The sequence below is a fragment of the Prinia subflava genome, chromosome 9 (assembly GCF_021018805.1).
Source record: "Prinia subflava isolate CZ2003 ecotype Zambia chromosome 9, Cam_Psub_1.2, whole genome shotgun sequence".
NCBI lineage: Eukaryota > Metazoa > Chordata > Aves > Passeriformes > Cisticolidae > Prinia > Prinia subflava.
Genome location: NC_086255.1, coordinates 15,068,305 through 15,092,678, shown reverse-complemented (window position 1 = coordinate 15,092,678; position 24,374 = coordinate 15,068,305). Strand labels below are relative to the sequence as shown.

The window sequence follows — 24,374 nt, the reverse complement described above, 5'->3', positions numbered from 1 at the left end:
TCAGACACTGTTTCCTTACAGCTTTGAGAAGAGACACTTTGAAAACATTCCTCTTTGCGCTGCAGGTGAAACCGACACACATTTCGCGTTGAAATCTGGGTTATCCACTCCAGCCCCGTGTTTACCTCCCGCGCTTCCTGAGGCGCCCCGGCCACCGGGCAAACCGGGGAAATCTCCGTTTTACCCCAAACTCCGCCAACCTCCCCGTGCCCCGGCGCGCCCCGGGCCCGCCGCGCTGCGCTGAGGGAGCGGCTCGTCCCGCCGCGTTCCCGGGACACCGGCAGCGGGCCGGCCCCTACCTGAACTTCTCCCCGGCCGGCACCGTCAGCTTGTTGAGCCTGTCCATGCCCGTGAGCGCTGCCCCGCCGGGACGCGCTGCCCTGGGCCGGCACCTGCCGCTGCCCCGGGCCGGGCCGTGCCTCTGTCCGCCGGGTGCCGCCGCGGCCGTGCCGCGCTGCGGAGCCTGTCCCCCGCAGAGGAGGGACCCGGGGCTCGGCCCGCCCCCGCCCGCACGGCTGCAGGTGGCTGCGGGCCGGGAGCCGAGGAGGAGCCTTTGGGAGCGGGGCTGAGCCGAGCCGATCCGCCCCTGCCGCCGGGGCCGCGCCGTCCCGGGAGCTGCCAGCGGGCGGAGCGGGGCCGGGCCGGGCCGGGGAGCCGCTCGCCGCCAGCTGCCCAGCACAGGTGACTCCGCCGGCGGCGGGAGCGAGGCAGGCGCCTGGGTCCCCTTCGCTTCCCCGCTCCTCGAGGCTCCTGGTGAATTCGTGCCAGGTGGGAACATGCTGCGTGGGAACTTTCCCGAGGTTGCCCAGTAAAAGCGAGAGAAAACCATCATCTTATCGCCATTCTTTTGAATGTAAATATAAAGAGAAAAAACTTTCTAACCCTATTTTTAAACTAAGGTGGGATAAAATCCTGATCTTTCCAGAGACACAGCAAGGCTGTTCCCACCCATGATGCAGGCAGCTGACTGTGTCTCATGCCCCTGATATCTCTGAGCCTGGGACTTTTTCCTCAGTCTTTCCTCAGTCTTCATCTTTTCCTCTATAAAGATGAACATTGGAGGCAGCCAGTTGCTTCTGAAGGGTAATGTAAGCGGTTGTTCACAACCAGCTTTTATCCTGAAGGGCTGATTCATTTGAATTCTGCACCTTTGGAGGATGACTCTTGTTGCTCCCCTTCTGTATCTTTGGCCTCTCTGCAGCTTAGTTTATAACCTAAGGCTGTTCTAGGGAAGAACTACTTAGTAGTTAGTTTTTTAAAAAGTGTACATCTCCATCATGTTAATATGTTTTCGTAAGTACAATATGTTTTGGGGTCACACAAAGGTGAGATTCTCATTGCTACTTGGCTAGGTTTTCACATGGAATTCTTCTCCCCAGGTCGTACTGACTAAAGTTTTTTTCTTATGAAACTGAAGGAGCAAAACAGACTTTCCTGGTTAGTGCAGGTGACTCTGGGGAAATAGCCTGCCATGAGATTTTTGTCTTTGATAGTGGTATCGTTGTGATCTTGGCAGGCTGGTGCTTTTGGTCTGTGAGCTTTCAGCATAGGAATCATTTGATGTTTGACTACAGTATTTTCTAGGATGGGCCGATAGTGTAGAAATTGCTTTTTTGTGGTATCTTACAAAGTTTGTGGGCTTTAAGGAGTACTATAATGTTGAATATCATGTAATACACAAAATTGGAATTCCACGTTGCATTGTATCTGGTTGTGGACCGGTCAACTTTGCAATTTCACTCCCTAAATGTTATTTTCAAAATTAAATTAATTTTGAATTAGTTGAAATTCACACTGACAATGTGAAGAAGTAGATACGAATAAATTGCTGTGTCACTTTCTGTTTTGCATATGTAATCTTCCCATTTATCTGAACGCATCCCAGAATAAGAGATTTGCTCAGGAGGCTCCTGCAGCGGTTTCCCTTACACACAACTGCAGCAGCCTGGCTGTCACAGAAATCCCGGGCTGGTTTCCTTTGGGTTCTTTGAGATCTCACCTGCAATACTGTGCTGGTTTCACCTTGTTTCTTCCTGACTCAGCCAAAGCTGTGGGTTTAAAGCTCTGCAGTGCCCAGTGCAGAGGGTTTCTCGCCTGTCCTGGCAGTGCTGTCACCCCCTGGTCCCGGGAAGGTGTGTCCCTGAAGTCCCTGAGTCCCTGTGCTCCCTCAGGGTGACGCTTTGACTCACTCGGGATTTCTCATCCCGGTCATCTGCCTGTCCCTGTGTTTGTGTAACTGTGCAGTGACACGGATGGGGAAGGAGTCCACTACAGACAATCTAGCAAAAAGTCACAAAAAGAGGGTTTTTTAACTGCATCAGTTCTTTGGTTTGAGTTGCTGCACAGATATTTGTGAGGGTGCAGCACAGGGTGAGTGGAATAGGACGTGTGAGTTCTTAGACAGGTGCTGTTGCCATAAAGTTACTCCTAGAAAAGTCTTCATTACACAAGGCTTGTTCATGAAATTTTGTGGCACCTGCTTAGCTCTTTCTGGTCTGCCTCCAAGCCAGCCTATCTGACCATCTGCCCCAGTGCTGAGAAGACTGGTTTGGGTGCAACAACGTAGGAAAACCACTACAGAAAAACCTTAAATAAAGAAGGGCATACCCAGGCCCCTCCAAACTGCCCTAGGCCTCTCTTTTTTACCCAGCAGGTGTTTGCAGAGTCTGAACTCCTGGCCCTTGCTGGGACTGTCTGTGGTCAAGTGCACTTGTACAGCCCAATGGACAGGGACACATCACAGTGTCCAGCTGGAGGGAGAGTGGCCCTGCAGACCTGCACCAGGGACAGGGCAAGGAGCAGGAGTTTCTCCATCCTTCCTGCCTTACTTATCACTCCAAACCAGTCTCTGCGGGCCCAGGCAGGAGGTGGGAGCTGGGCCCAACTGACCCCCACTGCAGGAAACACCCTGATTTCCTCTTCAGGAGCCCTGGGAGAGCCTGGAGGCGGTGGTAGGTTTGAGCCACGCAGCAAATGTCACACTATTTCTGGAGCTGTAACCCCAGCAACTCTCCCTCTTTGGCATAATATGCTCATTTGGATAAGGCCAAAGAGGAACTGGGATTTTTATACCATGTGGGTGGCATCTTGACCACAGTGAAGGTTAACAAGAAACTTTCCCAGCCACAAGAGCTGATTTAGGTAGAGAGGGATATGTTTTGAGGGATGCCTGTGTCACCTCCCTGCTCCCTGGCATGTCTTAGGCCAGTGGGAATTGTGCTGCTGCCTGCTGAGACATGGCCTGGAAGCCTGGGCCAGCCTGCCCAGCTGAGGGACAGGGCCCTGGGGTGTGGGACATAATGGTGTCCCAGAAAAATGTGTCTTGAAGGCTTGGATGAGGCATTTTGCACAGGTGTTCCTACAATACTAGTTCTCTGGAGCAACATCACTGAAGCTTTTTATCTACATTGTATTTTCTTATCTAATGTTTTAAGAACCTGCATCCACACAGACTGCCACTTTTGTGATTATGTAGATAGGCACTAACTGTATTTTCCTTTATATGGCTGCAAAGGATAGGGGATGAATTCCTGTCACTATTACCTAATGGAGGTATGCAGGATTTGCCATCAAGTCCCATGGCAGGATGGCTTACAGAATATACATGAATTTCTATTTTAAATTTTTGATGTTCAAAATGCCATTGTAATTTTGAAAAAGGCCTTCTAAATGCTTGAAAAGATTTCCTAAATGCCACTGTCTGTTGCAACATAATTTTCTCTTCCTTGCAAGTGCTGTGGCTCAGTCTAGGTAGGTCTCTCTCATCCTCTCCCAATATGACTGCGTAATTCTCCATTTATGCTCATAAACAGATAGATAGATTTTTAAAAACAACTTCTTTATCATTTGATAAAGAATGTTGATAAAGGTGTTCAGAAACAGAACCTCGTTTTATGCCCTCAGCTATTTTCTCCTGTTTATTTCCCACCAGCTCTTTCCTTCCACACGCTGCCTCATTCTGGTGGCATGTTCTGGTTTCTGTTTCGGAGCTGTGAGGCCATTGAGGCATGGTCAAAACCCGACTTGCTGAAACAAACTCTGTCACAAAGACTATGAGCACCCTACCTTCATTGGGTCAAAATTTGCTGTGAATGGCCAGGTATGCCCTGTTTCAGGGCTCCAGGTCTCTATATCCTATTGTTAGGATAATTTTCGGTTTGACTTTGAATTTCTGAGTAGAAGAAACTCCTATAGTATAGAAACAAAGGATCAGATGACTTATCTAAAGCATTTTAGTTCTTGTTAAGTGATGTCCCTTGATCAGAACAAGCTTTTTTGTACAGAGCCAATTGTAGAGAAATAATTAAGCAAAATCCAGGGTTTGGCTGCTACCACTGACAAGACAGGTGTATTTTCTTGCCCAAAGTTTTTTCTCTGACTCCTTTGATGACTGCCTTTTCTTATTTCCACTGAAATTAATGCTCCCTAGCTTAATACCTTCTAGTATATGGTTTGTATAATGATTTTGGGTTTGTCAGGGGTTCCTGCTGAAGCTACTAAATTTAAATATAATATATCAGCTCTATGTATCTTCCTTTAAGATTCACAAGTTTTGATGCTAACAGCTTTTTACAGAGACCATTTTTGCCATTGTCTTAATGCAAGTTACAGATTCTGACTGTGTGACATATTAGTCTAGAGAACTAAATAGTCTAGGGAGCCCAGGGGCCTGTTTGAGTTCCTGATCTGGGGCCAAAGCCACATCCTGACTGCAGGTGGGGTGAGGCTCAGTGGTGCAGCAGCATCTACCCTTAGCCTCCTCTGCATGGCAAGAAACCCCAGGAGCGTGTCCCAGGCAGGAGCTCTGGCACACAGGAGGGATGGGCAGCCAAGCTGCAGGAAAAGTCCAAGCCAGGGTACAGGTACAGCCTTGGCTCTCAGCTGCCATTTCTGAACCTCTAGGGCTTCACACAGTTGAAATAATAGCAGAATTTTAAACTTTATCATATAGCATAAACATTTAGCAATGAGAAGCTGAATAAAAAGAACTGCAAGTAGATTAAAATGATTTACAGTAAATCTCTTTAATGTTTATTTTTGATGCTTTGAGGAGACAGTGCTGCATCAAAGGATCTCAATCTATGCATGACTATTCAAGAGGAAGCTACTTTTTAGAGATTGCATTAATGCTCATAGATACAGTCTAGTGCCTTCAATGTATATAAAACTGCCACGAAGCCTGATTTGAAGTAAGCAGTCAGTTTGATTACCAGGCTTCATTTTTATTCATGACATGACCATATAAGATTTTTTCTCTCAGTCATGATAAGAAACCCATTTCTTAACCCCTTCTCTATTAACAAAGTTTTGTCTCCAACATTATTACAGGTGATTGGGCCAATTTTTTTTCTTAGAAGTACTCAGAAGTGAAGGATGCAACTGTTGTTTATAGGAAAGAATAATGGAGAGAATTTCATGTACCACCTTCTCTTGCCAAGTGTGTTCTTTGATTTTGACTTCCCTGCATTTGGGGAATGTGGAGAGCCACAGGATATTGCAAAATTTGCTCTTTAAAAGGCAGCTTTTTGAGCTTTTGTTTGACTCTTCCTTTAGGAAATCCTGGCAAATAGAGCAGCACTATAAGGTCTCCTGAGCAATACATAAAATGATTGATAATTCACTTCAAAGTATCTGTCTGATTTTACTGTCTTGAGGTCATAGTATGTCACCTAGCTCAGAGGTACTTCTCTCTGCCCATATCTACAGGCTGTCTTTAATCTCACATTGATAATTGCTTCAAAGACAGAAGGTATTCAAACACGAAGAACTCTATTTAAAAGACACTTCTACTGCTTCAGCTCTGAGCTACTAGATTAGCACTAAAGAGAGAGCTCCAGCCATAGAAGCACTGTAATGGGAATGTAAATATAACTGGTCAGTAACAGGAATTTGCCTTGATCACTCTGTGTTCACATGAAAGTTAGGAAATGATTGTCACAGTCCTCTTTTTCATGGCTGTCGAGTGAAAATAGCCCAAACTGGTACCATCTACATCTGCATTGGAAAACAGCCCAAGTACAAACCATGTGAATCTGAACTGGAATCTGTAGTTGTGTTTCAGGCTCAATTTTTTTCCCTAACAGAATGTGCTGTTTGATAATATTTTGTATGTATTTGATTTCTTCTGCTTTCAGAATATCTGTTTGAAGATGTGCCAGCAATGGGCTGTGGTGGTAAAAAGTGGAGGGGAAACAGAAAATTAGCAGTAGACTGTCACATGCTGCCTGTGAGGGTTTTGTGCTTGATCATATAGATCTGAATGCAAATTTTGGGTGCTTTATACCAGGTCAGAAATGCACTCAAACTCTATTGTTTAAAACGATGTCAATTTAGACATAGGGCTTTTGCCCCCTCAGTTTCTATTTTGGTCAACACACTGCCTATGTAACTTAGTACTCAGTGTCCCATAGCTGGTATGTGGAAAGCATGAGTTTATGAAACATGATTTCTCATGATATTCTCTATATTTGCTACTTGCTGTATATTACAAACAGGTGAAACAGTTCTGCTTTTTATTTAAAATAAAACTTACCTGTATTTTTCCAACTAATCTATTTCAATGGGTTTATTTCCTTTCCTAGGATGCTTATATGCCATTTTAAACTAGGAAACACTTCTCGTACAGGAAAGTTACATGTGGCCTGTAGTTGTGTCTTAGCAGATGAGAAGAAGGTGCATTTCTGTCTCAAGTGTTTTTACATAATATTGATTTTCAGAATTTTTAGTCTTATTGAGGATCAGATGGCTCGATGCCATAGTGTTGATTTTGGACGACTCCTATCAACTGCCCTAGATTCTTAAAACTTTAATCCTTTATCATTTTGGATACCAAATGGCATACTCAAAGCTGGTCTTACAGTATGAGTAATAGGAGAGACATTTGAAAATGCAACTCTAAATTCTATTGAACGGGATTTGGGTTTGTTATTAGGTTCTTTGTAGGAAACAGGTCATACATGTAGGCATGTACTGCAGGCAAAAATGTGAGAACAGTAAATTTAGCAGGATTTTCTCATGAAGAGTCTTCGGAGCAAACACATTTTTGCACCTGCTGAGAATATGTGTTTTCTTTCTCTGGGGACTGTGCAAAAAGCTGTACTTCTGCTTTTCAGTTTTACTGCCATCTGTTTCATGTGCATACAGAAACACAAAATTTGCTCCTACAGACACACTAATTGTTTAATGTCAAACTCAGAGCGTTTGAGATCAGATTGTCTCAGAGGCAGTGACCTGTGTTGGAGCCAGCTGATACCCACAGCGACTCCTGGGAGCAGCTCTGCTTGTGCTGAGACCTGATCCCCTTCCAGCAGTCAGGAGTGACTGCAATGGAGATACCCCTAAGTGGCCAGCTTAATCCCACTCTGAGCCTAACACGGGAGGGAGGGTGTAGGGACACAGAGTTCTCTGCAGCCTGGCAAGCCACGCTTGTTTCTGACTTTTCTACAGAGCTTGTATACCCTGCTCTCCCTCCTCACCCCTTGCTGCAGTGGGATTAAATCAGAGAAGTCTGCTTTCCCATCCGCCCTCCTGTCTGGGCTGTGGGTTTCCCCTGAGGAATACCCAGGAGGCCTTTGTGGGAGCAGCTTGGTTTATTGGGCATTGAGAATGAGACTCAGGACAGGCAGGGGTCAGGGAGAAGCAGTGCTTTGTGTCCCTCCTGTCAGCAGCTGCCTGCGAGCATCCAGGCACGGATGGTGAACGGTCGAAAGGTGTTTGTGTCCCTGCTGACAAAACTGCTCGCACAGACAAAAGGCTGCACAAATTTTTAAAATTTCAAAGTGAATGTCTTGAAATAAGGTTATTTTTGTATAGTGCTGTTACATGTACCATGATGATTTCAATATCTGGAAAATGCTGAAAAACTAAATTTTTAAACTACTTCTTTCCTGCACTAGCCTGTCATACATAGAGCCAAAGGGAAAGGGTTGGTGGGTGTGTTCCCTGGCGCAGTTTGGTGATCTGCACTTCACTGACCATAATTATGCTGTCTTAGCATTTTCCTATTCCTTTTTAAGAACAGGAAAAATAATTTTGTTTGTAATCTTTTCTAGTTTCATGTGTTTCTATCTGCTTGAGAGTGCTCTCTCCTGTTTCCTGGATAACTGGAATTGCCTAACACTGTATTCTGGAAGCAGGGATATCACTGAACTGGTAAAGTTTCAAAAGTCTTTTTCACACAAAAATGTAGTGGATTTGAAATATCACCTTCCCCCCGAAAAAAACCCCACCAACACAAAATAAAAAGCAATGAGGAAAATAATCAGGTAGATGGGAGACTTTCTAAAGAAAAAAAATATCTTAATAAGTAGCAAACTACTATTTGACATAATAGCAAGAGAACATTTTATGACCAGAGATAAATACTTGAATGGAATACTCTCTTCTGTGAAGAAAAATTGTTCAGGCTTGTAACTACAGCCATGAAATTTTTCTGTTGTCTACAGCTGCAAATTTTGTGGGTTGCTGCTAAGGATATGTTTACACAGTTGCTAACTTTAATTGCATTAAGACCACAAAACTGTAGCAGATGAATTGGACTCCAACACTATATCAGAGAGGGTTATTATTTTTATAGGTCCTAATGTGAAGCATTTATTGCTGTAGTACATAATTTAAAAGAGTTACTTTACAAGTTTGTGGTTGTATAATCCTGCATCTTTCCTCTCTCAGAGGATATTGGGAGAAAATCTATATTTACTATCAAACACTGGATTTCAGAATAACTTCCCTACAGATTTAAAATACTAAGGGAAAACACAAAATTCAGAAATTAAAGAAGAAAGAACATATGACAGAAGTCTACATGTAAAGAAACACATATATGTAAATTTGAATATCCATTATACTCCATTGTATTATTTATAAACAATCTTCCCCTTTGTTATATAGTGTAATAGAGAGCAAGAAGATCACTGCATTGAGGAAATGACAATCTAAAATATTTTGTGTTTGAAGAAAGTTTCTGACTGTTAGTTTAGAAATAATATGCATAGGTGATAGCTGTACAAGATTTTTGATTTCTGGTTATTGGTGGATTTTACCAACATCTGCAGCATAAATATTTAACACTTTTCTCTGTATTTTAGCTATCTCTCTGGGGTTACGTCATACATTTGAAACAGTCCTGTTTGTTTTGTCATAATGATGTGAGTCAGGATTATGTTTATGAACAGACTGATGAGTGCAGACTAGTTTGCTATGCACTGTTTGTAATTTGAAACTACTCACAAGGTGTATGTTAATTGTATAGCTTTTGCTATGAAATGTTCATATTAGTTAGCAAATGGGAAGACAATACTGGTACAGTAGAGTCTTCCAGGGAGAAGTTATTGGTTTTCAAGGTGTCTTTTCCTTAAGCATTGTGATTTCTTTCAAGCTTAACCTTTCCTTAAGGTCGCTTAACTTTCATCATTCTATTCACAGGAGAATTGCTCCTTTTATGAAAAAAAAAAACCCCAACTACTCAGAGTATCATGAGGCTTCTAAAGCAGTTATAGATTTCTATTATTAGTCTCATTCCTGGTGGAACTGATACTACCTGAGTCGGAGTGCACCGTGTGGTTTCATGTGCGTCAGGTGGGGTGTGAGTCCAGTGGCTGCTCTCACACCAGTGTGGAGGCACCCGTCCGTCCCCGTTCGCTCGTTCTTTCCTCCCTTGAGCGTCGGGTTCCTGTCACAAATGTCACCTGGCACAGACCTTTGAGTGACCCAGAACTGCTTTGCTTTAAGAAAGCTCATACACAAGGATGTCAGAATAGAAAGAAATGCCGTGATAGGGGAAGGACATTTTGAGCTGGGTGTAGAATGAGTTCTAAGCCTAAGCCTGGGTGTCTGCTGGAGCTGTGCCGTGGGGCCGTGTTTCCAAATGTTCTTGGGGCATTGCTTGTGAATGAACAACCTTCAAATCTGTCCAGAAAGTGGTGCTTTCCCAGAAACAGGTGCTCCATCCTGTGGACTCTGCAAGGTACATGACAGGTATAGCTGTATACATAGTTGTTGGTTTTGTCTTAGGCTGGTTTGGGAGCATTTAAGTGTTTAATCCTAATGAATTTATTCCCATTATTCATTGTGATCAATAGAGGATCTGAAGCTGTAGTCATCTTGATGATGGTAGAAAAGTGTTGCTGAAAAGACATCATCTGTAAGGTCTGTGACCAGAACTTAGCTATGTTTATTTTGCTGTGTTTATTTAGCTGTCTTTTTTTGTTTTTAAGGGAAAACTCAATAAAATACCAATACATGGAGGTATATGATACATAATTAGTACTGCTTTTGGCTAAAAGCTGAAATTGTTGAAATTTGTTGGTTTATCTGTAATTTTGAATAAATCCCTGGAAAGGAACAATCTAGCAGAGAATACCTCCAAGACTATACGTGTGACTCATACTTCTATTTCTTTAAAAATAAAAATAATACTAAGAAACAGTTGACTTCAGAACTCTTTTTCAGAGTGTATTTAAATCCATCTATTTGTTGGCTATATGTGAACAATATTTGTACTAGTAATATAAAAGGAATAAAGCTGGTCATTCATATTGACATTCCAAGCAATACAAAGAATTATTTTACTTCTGTGTTCTTGAACTGTAGTATCTATTAATTAAAGCAACAGTATGGATAGGTCTAATATTCTTGTGTATTTCTTCAGATTATTCCGTGAGCCAGAGGAATGGAATGAGGAACTAATATACTGATAAAGGTAATTAATTATATCATCCTGATCAGTGATTTAGGAAAGGATTGATTACACTTATGAAATGCGTGGTAAGGTATGTTAACTGAAATGGTAACATATTTTTAGCTTATAGTCTGTATTCTGAGAGCTTGGTAAAATAATAAAAAGCCATGAAACTGTGCAGTGAGGAACTAAATAGGAGAAATGACAGAGCTGTGGTAGCAGGTGTCTGTCAAACTCAGTTCCAGAACTGTGAAGAAGAAACTGAGCCCTAATGCTCTGTCAAGGATATCACTGGAGAGTATTGAAAATGTGACGTGGCAGTACGTAGAGGAGAATGGAAAACAGAAAAGCCAGTATAAGAACTGTAAAATACATAAAATCTCCTTTAGTTTTTCTTCTCAGAAATATTGGCTATTAGAAACAGGAGATTGTCAGGGTTTGAAAAATTAGGCATGGCTTGTGGAAGAATATAACAAAATATTTTTGAAGACAGATTAGGTAATACTGTTCCCTTCTAATTTTTAGCAGCAGTCACAGTCCAGACCAAAACATATTTGGACAGGGAGACTGACTTGCCTCCCTACTATGGAGAATGTTCTTTAATCCCTCCTTCTTCCAGGAGCTTGATAAAATAACCTGCAAGATTTGGTCTGAGTAGTCCTAAACCGTAGCATCGTGCAGGAAAGCTGCTGTTAGTGTGGCAAAAAACTGGCCATAGTCTGGCCTGAAAACAGTTCCTCTCTTCAAGAATTCGGAGCATATCTGAATTTTATTTCTAAGAATTACAAGCAAACATCAAGATTGTAAAGCCAAAGTGTGTTTATACTGTATTTGGGGGCAGCATGGTGCTGGAGCTGGTGAGAACTGAGCAGTCTCTGGAACATGACACAGCAGTGCTACACCTTGAAACAAGATATTTCTGGTCATGTGCAGCATCCATTGGAGCAGTGTTCCTGCTTCTGGCAGCTGAGCAGCTCCTGGGCTTGGTGGTAACTCCTCAGTCCCTGTTCTGCACCCACTGCAAGCATGCAGGTGCTCTGAAGCACTGAAAATAAGAAGGCCAGCATGAAGATGCTCGTGACTCATAATTTGATAAATATGTACATTATGATCCTGTCTGTATTTAGGTGGTTACAGGTGATCAATCCAGAGGCTCTCTGGTGCCCTGAGTCATGTGTTGATGAGAGTCAAGGCATCTGCATGCAGTTATGCACAAGTGCTGCCATGTCAGTGTCTGTGGTGTTACTAAGGTAATCCTACATTCCTCCCATTGCTTGCTCTTGGAAAGGGGCTTTATAAGGAAGGTGCTAGTAAAAAGGTACTTATTTGCATGCTGAACTCAATTTCTGCATTTTTTTGGGGTAAATCTTTGAAAAATGTATTTTTGGCAAAGTTGTTACTTCTATGGGTTTCAGACAGTTGGGTTTCAGGTCTTGAATTCTGTTGCACAAGGGGCTGCTGTGGCATTCCTACCAAGTGCACTTCATCTTTTCCAGCCCAGCTGTGCTCAGCAGCCTCCTCTGAAGCTGTTTTAAGTGTCTGGTTGCTGCAGCCCCAACTGTCTGGCTTGCAGCTGCATCTGGCCCTCCTGCTATGGTCCCTTAACTTCTCCTTGCAGCTCATCTTGTAACTTCTCTACTTTGCTTGTCCTCATGACCCCATTTTTAAGTACTGCAGTTTTCATTGTTTAGTATCATCTCAAGATGTTCTTTTCTGATTTCTGAACTGAAAAAAGTTTACATGATTTGGTTTAATACTTTCCTCCACTATTTTAGAAATAGTGCATAGACCACCTGACATCACAGCATAAACACATGAACTAATGAAAGAAGCTCTCCACATGCTTGTACAAAAGCAAAATTAGGTTGTGTTTTCACTCATTTTCACAGAGGCTAGTCTAAAGCAAGAAGAATGAAATGTCCGTCCTGCAGAGGGCATAAATATATGTTGATAACATGCTGTAAATTAAGTATTGTATTTCTTCCAAAAACTGAGAGAACTCGAGTTTGGGCTCTTGTAGCAAAATGAACCCAGACGTCTGTTCTGTTTTCTGCCCAGTGTGTATTGGAGCTGGGGCACATGTGGAATTCCGCTAAAATGAGATTATAAATTAATAGCCCTTCACACTTCATTGCTTGAATGAGCCAGAAGTTATTTTCTTCTGGTTTTGAGTCCCAGGTGCAGCGCTTTATGACTAACAAATATGATTCTCTAAAAGGGAAGAAAGACCAGTGAATTGAAACTACAAGACAGACATGTAATAGAGAAAAGGAAAGCACATCAACTGACAGGGTGGAGGAAAGGGATCCTGTCCAGAAATATAATGCTGGTGAAGAAGTGGTTTGTGATTTGTGACCAGCTTCCATTTCTGGTCTTTTCTTCTGGCTTTGTGTAGAAACCTAAGCAGGTCATTTGCGTATGTGTCCCAAACAGATGACCCATTTCTTTGATTTTTGGTACCCAAATTGAGTTGCTACCTGGCTGATATTCCATTGCTATTTAGGCTGGCCTAGAGTACTAACAAAGGGAAAGATTTCCACTGTCGCAAAAACTTAGTGAGATGAAGCTGAGTGTTTCAGTCCCTCCACCTGGACCAGCACGGGCTTTGTTCTCAGAGGCTGATCCACTCTTGTTCTTCAGAGGGCCAAGAGATCTCTGGTCTGTCTTACTGTCATTAAAAAGTCTCTCTGATCTATCTTGCTGAAGGTCCCTAAAAATGAGCATAGTTTCAGTGTTAAAGAAGCACTTATCACTGTTACCCCCACCCTCTCAAATGACATTCCATAGATGGCGGAGCATGGTAGGGTAGCATGAAAAGTGCTTGGGTAAGGTTCACTAATTCTATAATTTTCAAATTTGTAAATTGTCCTGAACATTAATGAACATTAGTGTTAATGTGTAATGGAAAATAATGGGGCTGAAGAAGAGGAGATTCTGGAGACATTTCTAGGCTTGTACTGATTTATATGTTACATATATATATATATATATATATATATATATATATATATATATATATATACACATAATCCAGCTGAAGCTGCAACATCTGTGCCTCTGTGCTTTCCTAACTGGGATAGGGAAGAAAAAATGTGCCAAGAAGATATTCAGACAGCTTGAAACTGTTTTCCACCATTGCATCAAGGGGTGTTGGGAGATAATTTGGGATTTTCTCTGACATCTTCATACTTTATCAGTTCTTTGGTGACCTCCAAATAATATCAACTGGTATTTAAACTGTTCAAGAATGGGATTATTTTCAATAAGAAGGGACAAAATTAATTTATTTCATTGGAGTTTCCTGATGCAATTTTCAAGGAAATGGAAAAAAATCTGCCCAGCACTGACAATATATCTTAACCCTGAGCCCTTCCTCAAAATTACAATAGTGATAATTCAGTCTATCAGTGTTATGTGCATAAAGAAAACCTTTTGTTATATATTCTTTGTGCTCAGCCCAGGGGCAGGAATACAGTACACAGAACCACAGGAATTGAACACTGCCAACTTAGTTCCCACTTTAACCACACCTGTAGTAATGTTGCAGAGTAACAACTGAACTGCCTCCTCTGAAGAAGGCTCTTTGAAAAGTAGAAAGACCCCAGCAAATATCTGCACGTCAGGACTTGATCAGAGAATACAAACTTGTGTATTTTGTGCATTTTTGTATATTTTAAACTTTTGAGAGAACTGTTTAGCTACTATTTCTAGAATCTTTTTTGAAAACTGGATTACATTCTCCAGTGAATTACAATGATTCTTGTATACAGATACCTGTTTTCTCTCTATGACCTCTGCCCAATGTAGTTTCTAGCTACATCTTTATGCTCCTTAGTTGTGAGGGGGGCTGTCCTCATCCCTGAGTCACTGGTGTCCTTGCAAAGCTCTCCATTGCTCATGGGAGGATGGAGAGGCACTGCTGCAATGCAAGTGTCTGTTGCCTCCTTTCTGCTGCAGAAGTGAAATGTTTTCTGCTCTCTAAAGGAGGGCAGGATGGCGTTACTTTGCTGAAAAAAATTCTACACTACTTTCTACACTAAAAATTACTAGATAATGCATAAAAATGGGATTTGAGGCAAAATTCAGATACCTTTTCTTTCCCTTTGGAATATTAATTGTGTCCTATAGTATGTTTCTGTGACACTAGAGTTATGTACTGGAAACATGTTCTGGTCTGGTTTAGATGCCATTTTTTTATTGGAAGGTATTGCTGTATAAAGAGGTATTTGCTCAATTTCCAGCCCCAGCCTTTTGCAGTTTTGGGAATAAGTGGAGATTTTTTTAGTGGCATTTAAGCTACAACAAAGCCTAAGGAAAGCAAGGAACCAAATCTATGTATTTAGACATAAAACCTTCAGCCTGAGTCAGGAGTGGTATTCAAAGGACACAGAGTAATAGGAAAAATATATCGTATATCCCAAGGAGAGGGGAAAATATTTCCTGCTTACTGAGTATTGGAATAGAAGTAATCTACTTCCTTTGTTTTTCAGCTCAAAGCTTTCAGTGGAGTGGGGAAAGTCCAAATGCAGATTGTCAGAACAAGACAAGATTTCTGTACTGCTGGATCTTGCTTAAAGAGACAGCAAAAGCTCTTTGTCTTTATTATTTTTTTAAGGAAGCAGCCTAGTTGTCATGGAAATCTCTTTAATTTTATTAGTATTTCTGTTAGGAATTGTCTTTGGTTAAGTGTATGTAAGTGTTGATGTCTGTGTAAAAGCTGAAAAGCGAATTTTCTACATTAAATTGTTTACCTTCCTAATAAAGAAATAAAAGAAAAAAAGAATGGAGAGAGGAGAATGAAAAGGTGTTAATGTGTAACATTTCCAGTTCTTGCAGTTTGAACTATGCAGGTTCAGACATCTCAAGTGAAACACCTCAGCATTACAAAGGTACTTTCCTGGTATGGAACAGCTCTTACAACTGAGAATTTATTCATATGATTCAGGAAAAGATATTGCCTATTCTTGGAAGGCAAGGATGGAAAATTTCAGTTTGGAGTTCTTAAAAATTATGATCAAATAAAATAAGAAAGGTGTTAGAAATGAATCCAGAAATCACTCTTAATTGCAGAATACTTGCTTGATTTAAGAACAGCTATTTTTTTCTGCATATGCTATAAATTCCTGATGGAATAAAGTAATAAGATTTTTCACAGAAGTGAAAATTGCTAGACATTTATTTCAAGCCAAGGAGATAAAATGCTGCCTATACCATAATTAAACAGAACTTGTAATTATGTGTTCTGCAACTCAGCTCACTTATTACCCAGGATCTTCCATAGCTGCGTGTTGGTGTTGCTATGTACAAATGGTAAATGCAAGACACCTAGACCTGATCTGCAGGTGAGGATTTCTCGTTTACCTGGCAATCTGTCACAGCCAGAACAGGCTTCTCAATTTGCATGTGATAGAAAGTACTGATTTTATGATGAAAGTTTTCAGTCCTGATTTTGTAAAGCAGTCCCCAGAGCTCCCGAGCTGAGAGCAAAATTTAATCTGAGTTTGATCTGGGATGAATTTCTAATCACATTAGCTATCAAGGCAGCCTTTTAATTTCACGGGCCCTGGGAAAATGAAACTTGGGTAAGCTGAAAGCATGATGAAAAAACTGCATAAACATCTGATAGACTTGGAATATCTACACTGAGGTGATGGAGCTGTAATTACATTTCTTTCTTGAGATATGCTTCTAAGTTTTGGATGTTTGTAATTGTGTCAATCTTCTTTGCACAGCAAGACTGCATGTTTGGAAAGGCCTTAACTTCCAGTATTCTCTTAATCTGTAGCATGAGATTGATTATGATACCTGCACTCTCTTAAAAAGTGCTCCTGAATATAGCACGATGTTTTCTATATAGTGTTCTCCCTGGCATGAATGTTAGCACTGACTAAACGAGCCCATGACTGGAATTGGTGAGATGTTTGAAACTGCTCTCATGGGAAGTGTCTGCAAAGTGCAGTTGTACTGGCATTCTTGAGAGTGAACTAGATCAGTGTTTTGGGTAACCTCAGGCTTTCAGGGTGAGGGTTTATCAACTGAGTCTGCTGTGTGGAGTGAAAAATACAATGGTGCTTGTGCAGGAGGAAAGGCTTTAAGCAAAGCTTGAGATTTCAACACGCTGTCGGGATTGCTGAAAACATGTAAACCTGTGAGAGCAGTTTGTTGCACAACCCTGGCAGCTCCAGAGAGGGTTTGGACTAGTGACTCAGTACTCTGCTGTCCTGTGTTTTTAAGCAGCACCTCACTTCTGAGACTGTTTAGCAAGTGGGGAAGAAAATCTTTCCTTATTGCATTTCAGGGGTAGGGCAAGACACTCATAGAGACTGCACCTTGGTAATTCCACCTTAATATCCCGCAGTTGCTCAGGAACACTCTACGTAGACCTGTGGCTTTAAGTGTAGGTGGGAGCTGGTTTATATGGGGCTGTCATTAGGCTGTCACAGCCAACATCCACATAGTAAACCCAATAGAATATAGTAAGAGACTTCATGAGAAGTGTAGTGCAAAAAAAAGTTTACTTAAGGGTATCAAAACAGAAATTATAAACTCCTGATGTATGTCAGAAACAGAAAATGTATGACTTGGTTGACTTTATATTAATTCTGTCTACATTTTCTCTCAAATTATATCCTGTTAGACTAAAGTGCTTTGCAAGAAAGCATTTTGATTTTTTTTACTCATCTAGTTAATTATTAAATTAAACCTAGAAGAATATTTACCTATGCTCTCAACAAATTCCTATCAATAGGAATAGGAATTTATTGGGTAAAAATGCCTTCAAGTTTATCCAGTTTCTTACCAATAGAGTGGCATTCAGAAAACAATTTGGAAATAGATGTATTCCCAGCTAATTGGGGAGGGGAAAGCTACATGGAATAATAACAATCATTAGGTGAAGGACAGCAACATACTATATTAAACTGAAGTCTTGGTTTCATTGGCTCATAGAGAAAATTCTCCAATATTATTTCTGAGAGAAATAATATATTTGAATATTGAGGATATACTTTGAAATGAACTTGATTTGTCACAAGTTATATGAAGGTATTTCTCAGCTGTTATATTTATATTTGCTTATTCAATTCTGTATTTAAATTCTATTTAAATTACTTTCAACATAGCACTTTGTTAAACTGATCACCTAAATTAATCTCTTAAGTAGCAGATGAACCAATTCTGAAAATTTGCCCTCAAATACAATAACAGCAAAGAGCTTTTATGTTCTGGAATCAGTTGAATTTGTACTTTTACTAATATTATGGTTGTCCCTTTCTGTCCTGAGGAAGAATAACAGCCAGAATCTGATGCAAAAGAGACTTTCCTGTCAGCTGATCTGAACCACAGCTCTTGTAAACATTCCAGGTTCCTAATCCATTGGAAGTCCCACCCCTGTCAATTAATGTTGAAGTTCCCCAGAGCAGGAGGTTTCAGTTCTCATTTTCCTGATTTATTAACAGAGCAACTGTCAGAGTAGAAGTGTATTTGTCATTCAGTGGGAAAATGGAAAATAATGAGACACTTACTGCTGGTGCATTGTTTTGAATCTGCTCAGCTCATAATCTGATGCATTCTGAAAAGAGAGAAAACAGATTTTGTAGTTTAAATGAAGATCATTTTAATCAAGAGCAATTCAGGAAGTGAAATAGATGATATTTTAAAAACTGAATGAAGGAAGACCTGAAAAAACAGTTTTTAGTTTTGTAGCTACATGCTTGTCTCATCTTGGTTAATGCTTAACTTTTTGTTATTGTCCTGTTGTAAAGGCCAATCTAGAAAGCTGGTAGCACACACTACATTGCTAAACTGGAATTTTACCAGGCATGTGGCAGATTAAATTAGGCTGGTTAATGAATCATTCAAGAAGTGATAAGCAAGCCATTTAATATGGTCTCTTCACCACAGAATTTCTTTGTATTTTTTCACTCAAATCAGCAGATTAGTATAACAATGGCTGAGTGAAAGATACTTTAACAATGGCTGGGATATTATTAACCTCATGTTTGGCCTGTTCTTGTTCTAAAGCTTTGCACGATTTCTCAATCCACAAAAACCTGGTGATGAAAAAGAAATAGAATTTGTAATGCCCATTCTTCTAGTGCTGAACAAGATAATGCAGGTACTGGAAAGAGTTTCACCAAATGATTTCAGTAGTCTGTGTAGCTCTGTATACCTTTCATCTCAATGTGAATGGGGAGTTCATGCAGTACTTTTGATGTTCAAGGTAGCGTGCAGCTTTCAGGCAAACTTCTCAAGTCAGAGTTTTAAGTTAGTCTAAATAAAATCTTTTTTAATCTATGGGTTTTTATTTAGTGCAAAAATTCCAGTAAAGTCTCTGGACTGTACTAAGACCAAGTGTGGGATCTCATGTTTTCAGCCCAAAAGCCTTCTAATGCTGAAATGCCCCCTTTTTCAGCATAGATTTCAGCAGAAGATATGTCAGGCTGAAAACGTGTCCGTTTCTAACCCGTCATCTATTTTTGTGTTGTGAAGAGCAAATTAATTTGTATTTCCTGACACTTCCTAGGCATGCCTATGTGGATGTGAAATCTCTGAAATAGATACCTTCCTGTGAAATTTGTGATATTGAGTTCACTGTACTATGACTGATGTTTGCCCAGATCTATCTGTTTTTATTCTGAATAATGTCCCAGCCATCAGCCCCAAACCAAACTATTTTGCCTTTTCTCTCACCATGTCATCAGCATGATAGATGGGTTTGTATCAGGCATACAAATGGAGACATTAATAAGTGTATAAGAGAAGATAAGTGGAGAACATGTACATTCTCAGAGAAAACATATTTCCTCAGTCTATATTTAAATTCCAGTGAATCTCTGCATTTCTTTGATGTATCTGTTGTGAAAATATGCCATTTCAGACAGTAGAGAAGCCCCTACATTTAATACTTAGCCTGTAATTATACTGTAACAAAAAGCAGCTGCATATCTACATGTAGTGGGTATGGTAATTAGCAGGTGATCCAGCAGATCTAGAAATCACCCAATTCCTGAGGAAATTTAAAACTGTATTGAGCTGTGTGATTGCCATACAGGCCCATCTGGGCTCTCTGGCTTCATCAGCTGTAGTGGTGACTCACAAAATTGCCTCTGCATATCAATAACCAGCAGGAGCAGGGCCATTCTCTCACCTCCTCTTGCACTTTTTAAGTAAGAAGAGGAGCAGGAGGTAGTTCTGCTTTTTGTTGCAGGGGTTTGATTCTTGTTCACTCCCTTTTCTTTGCAACATAGAGTGTTTAAGCTTTTACGTGTGTGTATAAAGGTTGCCAGGATATAATAACTTGGTGATTTCAAAGAAATATCTTGTGTAACCTTCAGTCCTTCCAAGATGCTGTTTGCTGGGATGTGCTGCCTAAGCACAGCTGCCTTTCCACACAAGCAAGTGCTGCCTGTATGGTCAGATCAGGCACTTCTTATACTTGCAGTGGAGCTTGGTAGAGAAGGAAGCTATGGATCTAAGCAGTTCCTTTACTGGGGAATGTTTTATTGAGGGAGTTTTAACCTATTTCTCCTCCCCCGGGGCAATCTTCAATGAGGGGCTCAAGCGATGTGTCTCACTGAGGTTTGAGATGATTGATATCTATGGGTCCAGCTGAAAGCTTTTTTTTTTTTTCCTTCTTCAGTAAAATGCACTATTGATTGAAATGAAGAGCTGCTGCTGCTCTTTAGCAGCAGAATTCTGGTCCTAGGAAAGAGGACAAAAATATCTTGCAAACTCAACACTTTTGAAATTGCATGGCAGCTTTTGTAGGAAGATGACTAATGCTTCCAGGTTTTAATTAACCACTGCTTCTCTTGTTGCTTATGATATACATTGTTCGTGATTCATATTGGCATGAATGGAATAAGTTGCAAATGAATATGTGTGATAAAGAAGAAGTTAAAGTAGTTTCTTTCCTGGAGGAATTTGAGTTGTCAAATATACAATGAAGAAATAAGGGGACAGATGGACAGATAGTTGTTTAGGTTTTTTTGTGGTGTTTTGTGTTTTTTTTTTTTTGTGTGTGTGTGTGTATGTGTTTGGTTTGTTTTGGTTTTCATGTTTACAATTTTATGTTAGAGTGCAATTTAGAAATCGTATTAAAAATCTTTTCTCTTCTAGCCTGCTGTTGATCTCCTCATTTCTACTGGCTGCTTCATTCACCCAACATCAACTTTCTCTGTAGCTCAGAGTAACCAAAATTCCTAGCTTGCAGATCAAGCCAGCCAACTTTGTTCTGCAGATAGCATCCAGGAGTGAGAGAAACGCTGTCACAGGGCAAGTGTTTGAGGTGTGTCTTTTGCTCCTTTACTTGCAGAAGCATGTCTTGGACCTGAGCCTATCCTGCTTGCCACCATGGCTGCTGACAAAGGAGACACATCAAAAGCAGAGAGAAGGTATGATCAGTGCAATCTGGAGCTGTGGGTGCACGAGTGGGTTTTGTGAATTTTCATCTTGAGAACTGCAGACTGGCCCATGCCCATGGGCTGTGCAGGACGTGCAGGGTGATCTGGCAGGTCTGAGGTACTCTGCTTCTGTGCATGTGCTTGCAAGGGAGCAGTGTGGGTGCAGGTGGCTCACGTGCCCTGCCTGGGTGGGATTTAGGGCATTTTGAAGTCCTGGGGATGCCTGGTAGGTGGATAAGGGATAGTGAATGAGTGGTAGGAAGGCAAAGGGAATGGGGCAAAACAATGCAAAGCAATATGTGGCATATGGGACACCCTCATCTGCCCCAGGCAGAGCACCTCTCTAAGGAAGGCTCCCAAGTCATGAACATTGCTGTCAGCAGTCATGGGACTTGATGAGTTTTGGATTGCATGTTTGCCTTGGAGTTTTCTGCCACGCTTTTGTGGTTACTGAGGTTGTGCAGAGGGATGGTTTCAATGGAGTTGTTGCCTGAAACATGTTTTCAGATGTCTTTGGAGAAGGTTGTTGATAAGAGTTGAATGCATGATACAGTGTTTTCAGCTCTGCTTTGGAGTTCATTGAAGTACCTCTTTCCCCTTCCTTGCTTTCCAGCCCTTTCTGGTAGGCAAGCACTTGGATGAGCTGGTTACAGCTGCAGGTGCAAAGAATACCTTGAACAATGCAAGAGAGCTGTGAAGGATCAGTAGGAGCTGGAAAATGTTAGATTTTGATGTGAATTAGAGTGAGGGGGTTGCTTTGACATTATGATTAACAAACATAGTGTGTTGCTAGCTAAATTGTCAGTATCTGGGCAGTACAACCTCATGTAATCATCTTGTCATTACCTGATAAAAACACAGAGCTACATTCTGTAATGTTGCCAGTTCTGAGCATGGGCAGCTTTGGAGATGTTTGTTGCTTTTTGTGCATGTATACACGTATTTGAATGTAATAATGTATAATGGATTTGACTTCCTCCTGATTTTCTTCAGTGATTTTTCTTTGGGGGGAGGGAGTAAAGGCAGATTTACTTGACAAAAAGCAATTCCATTTTGTTGTGATGAAGTAAGTACATAATACAGAGGTTCTGTTCAGTATGACCAAATTTAAGACTAGTTAATGAAAATTGTTCTTAAGAAAAAACACCTGTAAAGAGCTCTTGTAGGAGATTAGGAGGAATATGCAGATACATTTTTGACTTTTTAGAGACTGAAATTTTGAGTATAAATAAAAACTATATTTAGGCAGTTAATGTAAGTATAAATCTGAAAAATCATAACATTATAGTAAGCCATATCAATGATACCCCTTATTACCTGGCATGGAAGCCTAGCTGTAATTACTTTCTTAGTAGAAAATTGTAATGGCATTTCTTAGTAAAAAAAAGGTAATGGCATTTTTAAATAAAAGTGTCCTTATGGAATATAAAAATATCTCTGAGGAATACAAGTAAGATTTCAGTGCTGGCCTCTAGAGACACAACCTCAGATATAAACTTTTTTCAGTGATATCTGGCAAAAACTGCCAGTGCTTCAGACTGAGTAAAGCATGGCATAAATGCATAGTGGTTTTTTTTTCCTTTAATAAGGGAGAGCTATGCCCCAAAGGGCTGGGGGACAAGTGGAGAGAAGGTAAATAAAATGTGAGATAGTTAAAATTAAAGGTCAGTTCAGAAAGAATGACATAATAGAGAGCTGTTTCTGTTGTGAATATAGAATTACTATTTTTAAGGGAATTTGCCATTTTAAAGTGTGTAAAACTGACATCTAGTGGTAGCAGTAGCACTTTGTGTGCAAAGTGGCTTTACAGTGAGTCCAGATTAACAGATTGTAACTATATTACTAAAACTGCAATTCTCTGTACTTTAGCTGGGTGTTACAGATCATTTCAAACTAGATTTGCTTCTCTTAGTAATATCTCACTTGTATAATGCCAGGTTGTGGGTCATCTTCCTGAGTGCATGGCCTCATGCTATAGAACTGAGGAACCATTAGAGGAGAAAAGGTTGAAAGAGGCATGAGGGTTAAAAAAAGGTGAGGGTAAGGGCTACAGAACTTCAGGGTCATTTGGGAAACTGTTTGGCAGCCACCAATCTTAGACCTCTTATGAATGAGCAGAAGTCTGGCCTCAGCTGTGATCTTTCTCAGGTGTGGCAATACTCACCAGTGTAAGCTCCTCTGGGAGAGGAAGCAGGAATTTATGGCCAAAACTGAGATCTCACATCAATTCAGGCAAGATATGTGGGCTTTGGATTGATAAAGCATATTGGCATGTGCTTAAAAAATTCCCATCTTCATTTGCTGAGTCATGGTTTATATATTAATTTCTAATTCACATTTTTGTTCAAAAGGCATTTAAAAATATTTTTTCTTTCGTCTAGCTTGTTTTTAGTATCTTTGGAGAAAAAAATCCCTTGCTAAAACTCTGCATGATGCCTGCCCCACTGAGACTTTAATTTATCTTTGCCTCCAGTGCCATTATATACATAATGTATAAATTACTAATAACAAGAAAAGATATGCAAAAATGAAGTATCAATTATTTTTAAAACATGGCTTAGGGGCACCATACCTACAGTCAAAGGGTGCAATTTAAAATGAACATGGAAAAATATAAAAGCATCATTCAAATCTGTCTTCCAGATAATAAAATGAAAGAGATCAGCAACAGAAGACCAGGTGAAGACAAAGACAAATCTGAAGGAAGAAGGAAGGCAAGTCTGCTTCAGTGAAAGTGTAATTTGAATTGTGGGGGGGGAAATCATAGATTATTTTTTCTGGGTTATCAGTTTGTGGCAAGAATTGTCAAACTATATTGGTCAATTTCTGGTTGTAAGTGTTTATTTTACAGTCTTCTCTATTCATAATAACTGTTGCAAATATTTCAGAGATAACAAATCTTGGTAGCATAATTCCAATTCAACAGAGCTCTGTGCAGTTTCAAGGCTGTGGTGAATCATATGCTGCCTCTATCATTCCATTTCTGTTACTTTCAAAACATGGTGAATCATATTTGTTGAACACAAATGTTGACATTCTGCAGTGAGACTTGAGTCACAGTTATAGAAGTGGCATAAGAAACAGCAGCTGTCATTTCAGATAGGCCAGCCTGGTGCTTCAGTGGGAAAGCAGAGCTGAGCAGCAATCCTGTTTGCTGCAGAGCTGCTCTCTAAGGATGAGATTAGTTGTTAACAGTTGTGCCAGCCAGAGCTGGGAGATGCAATCTTGTCTGTCCTGAACCTGGTAATCCAGTTCAGGTGCTTAACAGTTCTAATAAGCTTTTGACCTTTTGG

At 40.6% G+C, this 24,374-nt stretch overlaps 1 protein-coding gene and 1 long non-coding RNA gene across 8 annotated transcripts in view; one reads left to right on the top strand and one right to left on the bottom strand.

The window, feature by feature from the left end:
• The window catches only part of BLNK (B cell linker), an 88,707-nt gene that overhangs the window by 42,975 nt on the left and 21,358 nt on the right, over positions 1-24,374 (bottom strand). For 6 of the 7 annotated variants that reach the window (XM_063405566.1, XM_063405568.1, XM_063405569.1 and 3 more), the window contains exon 3: positions 18,202-18,248. In XM_063405566.1, coding sequence (XP_063261636.1) covers positions 18,202-18,248 — 47 coding nt within the window. Of the gene's footprint in view, positions 1-299; positions 765-18,201; positions 18,249-24,374 lie in introns of those variants that run through there. The other variant, XM_063405570.1, reaches the window with a different exon arrangement.
• Positions 645-23,799, top strand: LOC134554734 (uncharacterized). The gene is made up of 3 exons (XR_010081310.1): positions 645-768; positions 20,994-21,072; positions 23,725-23,799. It is a non-coding gene; the product is annotated as an uncharacterized LOC134554734 (long non-coding RNA).